General features: G+C 33.0%; 1 protein-coding gene across 2 annotated transcripts in view; it reads right to left on the bottom strand.

The window, feature by feature from the left end:
• The window catches only part of MNAT1 (MNAT1 component of CDK activating kinase), a 246,654-nt gene that overhangs the window by 133,528 nt on the left and 105,512 nt on the right, over positions 1 to 7,614 (bottom strand). For both annotated transcript variants that reach the window (XM_074290302.1, XM_074290301.1), the window contains exons 2-3: positions 4,284 to 4,436; positions 1,320 to 1,393 (exon numbers count right to left, since the gene is read on the bottom strand). In XM_074290302.1, coding sequence (XP_074146403.1) covers positions 1,320 to 1,393; positions 4,284 to 4,436 — 227 coding nt within the window. The remainder of the gene's footprint in view (positions 1 to 1,319; positions 1,394 to 4,283; positions 4,437 to 7,614) is intronic.

Here is a 7,614-nt window from a genome sequence, read left to right as displayed (position 1 = left end):
AAAAGAAAGAGCTTAGGCATCAAAAACTACTACTATGAGGAAGGGAAAATAAGAATATATTTCAAAAGGCAAAAGGTGAAATCTTATTAACACAATAATATGAACTTGGATTCAAAACCTAGTTCTATCATTTATTAATTGTGAGACCTTGCCACTTAACCTATCATGTTTTAACTTCCTACTCTATAAAATGGGAATAGCTACTACTCCTATTTCATATAGTTCTGCTATTTAAATCAAAGGTGATAATGCATATGAAAGTTAAAAATAAATATATATTATTCTACTTTAACCCCAATTTACAAAATTTTCCTAAGTTTTTTCACCAACTTTTTTTCATTTTCATACTCGTGCTAAACAAAATTAATTAATTAATATGTGGTATGTCTAAATTATGGTAATGTTTAAAAATTTCATACTTTAGGTGCATATATACATTTTGATAGGTTTATTTTTCCAGTTATCTGAAATCTTATTTTAAATGACAAAGATTATATAAATGCAGTTCCTTTCTCATGATAAAAGTTTTACTTCAACTAATAAGGTCAGAAAGCTAAGAGCCAATGCTTCTTTCTAGCCTCTGATTACTTGTGTAATAACATAAAATTTTCCAATTGTGGTATACAAGATTAGTGGCCTGAAAATCAGTTAAACAATAGGTTTGTCACTCAGGTTACTCTTCAATTTCCTTACCTATAAACTAAAGTAGATGGACTCTTTCCAGCTCTGTTCTCCACTAAAATGCTACAACAGTTGCAGTAAACATTTCCATTTTTCTTTTTTCTTTAATCTTCTCTAGCAACAACTAGGTAGTACAATGGATACAGTGCCGGGTCTGGAGCTAGGAAGACCTTCAAATCCAGCCTGACACTCACCTGCTGTTGACACTAGACAAGGCACTTAATTCTGTCTGCCTCAGTTTTTTCATGTGTAAAATAAGCTGGAAAAGGAAATGGCAAACCACTGCATCTTTGCAACAACAACAACAACAAAAAAAAAAAAAACCAAAATGGGGTCACAAAGAGTCAGACACAACAGCATCAACGCTGTACAAAAGATCTTCTCTTGCAGTTCTAAAGAAGCACTTCCTCCATTTATCATGCTTTTAACTGATGGAGAAAATGTTTATTACTTAAGTATATCCCCTGAACTTGACACCCATAATTAAAGTGCAAGGAAAAGTAATTAGATAAACAGCAGCAACCACAACAAATCCTGCTAAAGAATTACAGATAAGATGTTCTCCTAGGCATCTGAAAGATAAAAGCATATAGGTCTCATGGGCACACCACATCAAAAATGCAAGCATTAAAACATACCAATTTCTTCGACTTCTTCCAGGAAATCATTATATTCCCTTAGACTAGGAAAGTCTTCTTCTCTTTTGTTATATCTTTAATAGAGGGAAAAAAAACAAAAGTTATTGCATCACCAGTTTTCAGGCTTATCAAACTACTTTTTTCTTAGTTTTTTACATTACTCAAAGATGAACTATTGTTTTCTATATACAGAACTGTTGTATAAACTAGGGTATATCTATATTCACCTTCAAATCTGTGAATAAGGATCTGAGAATTACACGAAGGCATTAGCCAAATTAATTTCTCAGACAAATTAGAGAATAAGCAAAAAATATGCTATAGCATAGAAAATATATTTTAAGGTTAAAAAGAAAAAAAAGAAATTTTATGGGCTTAAGGAAGTAGAAAATGAACCTAAATCCATGATAAAATTTTAAAAGACACTATGTTTTAAAAAATCACAAAAACTCAATTTAATCTTACCTCCAATGCTACCTATAATTTTGGGCAAGGCACTTAGAAGCTCTGAGTCTCTGAGCACTCAAGGGCAAATACAGATAACAATATTTGTTTTTACTTTCTTAAAAGTAATAAAGATAAAATGGAATAATATATGCAAAAGTATTTTGTAAACTATTAAGTACTATGTAAATAAATGTAAGATATTAAGAGTATGGTAAATTTGATCTTTGGAAAGTACATCCTAAAGCACTAGCACTTCTCTCCTTTCTCAAGAACAAATACCTTATTTTGAATACAGAAATTTCTAAAATGTTATTACTGGGGGCAGCTAGGTAGTACAGTGGATAGAGTACCAGTCCTGAAGTCAGGACGACCTTAGTTCAAATCTGGTCTCAGACACTTAACTACTTCCTAGCTGTGTGTCCCTGGGCAAGTAACAACACCAATCGCCTCAGCAAAAACAAAAACAAAAAAAAAAAAACAGTTATTACTATTCTTGGTCTAGGAGAAGAAAAAATTGTTTGCTTCAGAACTAAACTATAAGATGTAAACTAGATTAAAAATTCCAGTAATAAATGGGTCATGTTGTCACTTATAGCACCTAGTACAGTATTCTACATTGTAGCAATATTTAACTTATGTTTGTTGAATAATAAATAATAAGGGATTGGATCTTTATTTCATTGCTATAAGGAACTCCCAAATGTGGAAATTCCCTCTACTAATGAAAGTCAGCATCTTTTCTGTAATTTAGTCTTCAAGAATTCCTTAGAAAGCTGGGAATAATTTAAAAATGACTTGTCTTGGAACACAATGCCAGGAAATAACGGAACCCACTCATTGGACACTGAGTCTCAATTTCTTAGGAGTGAAGGACAGTTAAAAACTAATTAGTATCTTAGTGCCCGTGTTGTTCTGTTTCATCTATCACACAATTGCTAAAGTATTATTTCTGAAACATAAGTCTGACCATTCTATTCCCCAGCTCAAAAAACTGTAGTGGAGGGGCAGCTAGGTGGTGTAGTAGATAGAGGACCCAAGTTCAAATCTGATCTCATAAACTTAACACTAATTGTGTGACTCTGGACAAGTCACTTAACCCCAATTGCCTCAGGGAAAAAAAAAGGGGGGGGGGAAACTCTAGTGAATCCCTAGAGTCATCAAAATAAAAAATTTTAAATGTTTTTTTCTGCAATTTAAAGTCCAATCTGCTTTCTGCCTGATAGTTTACAAAATATGATGAAAATATATCATATTTTAAAAACATGTTTTTTCTTTATTCTAACCACAAGTAGAATAAGAATATTACACATAAATGGCTTGTCTTCTTTAAAACAAAATGATTTTTGTTACTTTTTTTTTCCCAAAAAAAACAAAAAACAAAAAAACCTACTAATGGTGAAGCTCAGGAGAGAAAGTTGGCCTGGCTGTAGAGATTTTGGAGTCAATAGAATGCTGCTGTTGCTGCTGAGAAATAGTATCTATGGAATATGTTAAGGTTTGCAAAACACTTGTAAATATCTCATTTTATTTTTACAACAGCCCTGGAAGATAGTTGTCATCTTATTTCCATTTTAGAATTGAGGAAACTGAAGAAGATGGAATTTCAATGATTTGCTTATATTGTGCCTGTTATATGTCTGAAACTGGATTTGAACTCAGATCTTCCTGATTCCCAAGTCTACAATTACCACTTAAGTTGAGACTGGCCACCTCTTACTTTGATTACTGCAATAGCATAATTGATCTCATTGCTCAAGAATTTCATCACTCCAATCCATCCTACACAGACAGATCAAAGTGATTTTCCTTAAGTTCAAATCTATTCATTTTATTCCCCTCATAAGTAAACTCTATAGGCTTCCTGTTGTCTCTAGAATGAAAATGAAACTTTTGTTTTAGCTTTTAAGGTCCCTCACAACCTTGACTCAACTCCCGGCTCACTGAATATTTACCTCCTAAGTACTCCTTAACAAACACTACACTGACCTTTTCTCTGTCCCTCACAGAAGATATTCTATTTTTTTTTTTCCTTGCCTTTATATTAGCAAATGCTTAAAATGAACACCCATGTCTGGAATACAGTCTTTCTTTACTTCTACTTCACAGAATCCTTTCTTCAAGACAGTTCAAACTGTTGACGGGAGCTAACTGCTAAATGAAGACTCTTTGTATTTAATTTTATGTTTACTCTGCATAGATTTATAACTATTTCTTGTCTCTCAATTAGAATGTAAACTCTTTGATGTCATTCACTATATTTTTAGACCTAGGATCTGACCCACAGTAGGTATTCAAAAAACACTTTTTGATTATCATCTGCACACCATAAGATTACCAAGATATAAAACAAACAAAAAACAAAAATCTCTAAATGAAGTTAAATTTCTACTTTATTTCTGTATGATTGATTCTTATACTTCAAAAGTTCATCACTATAATTTTCTTATATCTTAAACCCAGAAAATATTTCTTTAATGGCTAACATTCAGACTTACTTTTGGAATTAATAACACTTACATCTTTAGCACTTTTTTCCTAATCTCGACTTCCTTGTCAACAATAGGGTCTTCAAACAACTGTACTCTGAAGTTACTCTTCCGCAGAGGGATGCCACATTCGGGACAATTTCCAGCTCCTCTCACAAAAAGTAATTCCACACAACTTTCACACCTGTGAATAGAGGGAAAAAAAATGTATCATTTAACTTAAACAAATGTTGACAACATATTTGTAAAAAAATTTTGAAATTTAACCAAATCTACTTCATAAATTATGTTAATTTAGTAAATAAAAATGTTAAAATTTTGGTTAAGGAAACAAAAGACCAGCTTTAAGAGGGAAAAGATCAGATATTACAAGCAATGATATAATAAAGTATAAAACAAAGCATAAAAGAGTTCATTTACATTTAAAAATCAAATCCATCAATCAAATATTTTATCAAGACAAAAGTATTAAGCACTGGATCAGACACTAGATTCATTTGTGGTACAGTACAAAGAATGCTCACTCTGAAGTCAAAGAACTGAATTCAAATATGATTTCTGATACTTACTACCTGAGTGTAGTAAAATCAACACCTACTATTAAACCTGGTCCAGAACAATGGCATTATATCCGCTATGCAATTATAATGCCGTACAAATTCACAAACCATGTCCTAAACACCCTTAAAAATTGTCACTGAGATTTAATGAGTCTTACACATTTGGACAGTCCATTTCATTCCAATTCCATTCCAATTATGGAAATGAATGTATTGGACTTCAGGGAGATAGTTCCTGTATGGACACTTAAAGAAACCACCATACCAGTTATTGTGGATAAAGTTAAGTGGAAACCCTTGGAATTGTCCAAGCATCCCATGTCGTTAACACCAAATGATAATGGGTCTTAGAAAGAATGAAAATTATTTGTTTGATAGCTGATACTAGTGATATTATATGATAGTAGGAAACTAGAGTATTTTGTAATTAATAATACTTTTTTATATCTGTCTTAAGGAAGGCAAATAGCATCTGGCAGCTCAAAGTAGAATACAGGAAACCAAAAGTCATCTAACTAGTAACTATGGACTTCTTGACTTCAACAACATGGAGGAATCAACCCCCTAGTGAGTGGTAAGGATTTGTTGACCTCACTAATGCCTTTTTTTCTATTATTACTGCTGAGACTAGCCAGCAGTAATCTGTTTTTACCTTTTCTGCAGTTACATTGCAACAATTTGATGGGCAAAATCTAAAAGAAGCCCCAATACTTAAGAATATTGATATTCACTACCACAGCTTTGACATGTTGACCCTCTGAGAGATATACATGTTTTTGAACTCTCTATTCAAAGAACTAACCAAACTGAGCAAAGTATTTGGCAGGTCATTATTAAACAATTGTTAAGTATTTTAGAGCCACAAGCTAACCAGAATTGCCATTCTAGCTATTAAAAAAAAAAAAAAAAAAAAAAAAAAAAAAAAAGATTGCTCAGGAATATAGGAGGCACAAACAAGAACACTTTAAAATTAACATCCTGAATTGTTTATTAATACAAACTGTACTAAGAGAAATTCATGACTTTGTGTCCAATCCTCTTATCCTATCCTCTGTGTGTATGGAAAAGTTCATATTTATTGATGTTTGTCAAGTTAATAATAACCCCAAAACCTGTTTTAAGTAGTTACTCACTAGTTCTTGGGTCCTACTGCTATTGAACAGATGTTTTAGTCATGTAACCTTTCTTTTTTCAAGATATTTTATTGTGAACTATGCCCAAAAAGTTATCAAACTGTACATACCCTTTGATCCAGCAGTGCTACTATTGGGCTTATATCCCAAAGAAATACTAAAGAAGGGAAAGGGACCTGTATGTGCCAAAATGTTTGTGGCAGCTCTTTTAGTAGTAGCTAGAAACTGGAAGATGAATGGATGTCCATCAATTGGAGAATGGTTGGGTACATTATGATATATGAAAGTTATGGAATATTATTGCTCTGTAAGAAATGACCAGCAGGATGAATTCAGAAAGATTTGGAGAGACTTACATGAACTGATGCTGAGTGAAATGAGCAGAACCAGAAGATCACTATACACTTCAACAACAATACTGTATGAAGATATATTTTGATGGAAGTGGATATCTTCAACATAAAGAAGATCCAACTCACTTCCAGTTGATCAATGATGGATAGAAACAACTACACCCAGAGAAGGAACACTGGGAAGTGAATGTAAACTGTTAGCACTACTGTCAATCTACCCAGCTTACTTATACCTTCGGAATCCAATATTTAACATGCAACAAGAAAATTGGATTTACACACATATATTGTATCTAGGTTATACTGTAACACATGTAAAATGTATGGGATTGCCTGTCATCTAGGGGAGGGAGTAGAGGGAGGGAGGGGAAAATTTGGAAAAATGAATACAAGGGCTAATGTTATAAAAAAAAAAATTACTCATGCATATATACTGTCAAAAAAAATTTTATAATTATAAAATTAATAAAAAAAAATTCTATTGTGTGTTGGATTATGCAAGATAGCTCCTCTATGCAAATTAAGACAACTCTGAGATACCACTACACACCTATTAGATTGGCTAAGACGACAGGAAAAGATAATGACAAATGTTGGAGGGGATGCAGTCCCTGCTCTGACAGCCTCAATTCTCTCCCAGACCAGGAAAACCCTAATACAATACCTATCTTTTAAGAAATGTCATTTTCCTAATTCATCAATGAATCTAAAAGAGGTAAAAAAAAAAAAAAAAAAAAAAAAAAAAAAAGTTTTTGTAACTGGAATATGTCACAATGATTCTTCGCCGCCCCCCCTGCCCCCGCTGGGTTTAAGTGACTTGCCCAGGGTCACACAGCTAGGAAGTGTTAAGTGTCTGAGACCAGATTTGAACTCGGTTCCTCCTGAATTCAAGGCTGGTGCTCTAACCACTGCGCCACCTAGCTGCCCCTGTGGCACAATGATTAATGATTAATCCAGGAACAGAAAAATATAATAATTAATAGGTAATAAATACTTGCTAATTGACTGATAAGAATCTTATTCACTTATACCACAAGATTTTCTTACATACTAGCTATGTGGCTTATAGCTCAGCCCACTGGGAGGACTTATCAAGACCTCCATTCATCATTATATTTATTCTTTGTTCCTGGATAATTAATTATTATGAAAGATGGAGCATCAAAGGTGAGGAAGAAAGAGAAGGCTCACTCTGTTTGATCAGAATTTAGAAGGAGTAATACTAATAGCCAAAAAAAGAAGAAAAGATAGATTTGCTACAATTCCAGAGGCTCCATAATGATACATTCTACCAGCTTAATAGAAAGGTTATGGAT

Source organism: Sminthopsis crassicaudata, chromosome 2 (genome assembly GCF_048593235.1).
Source record: "Sminthopsis crassicaudata isolate SCR6 chromosome 2, ASM4859323v1, whole genome shotgun sequence".
Taxonomy (NCBI): Eukaryota; Metazoa; Chordata; class Mammalia; order Dasyuromorphia; family Dasyuridae; genus Sminthopsis; species Sminthopsis crassicaudata.
Note: the sequence above shows the minus strand (reverse complement) of the source record. Positions and strands in the feature narration are given on the sequence as shown.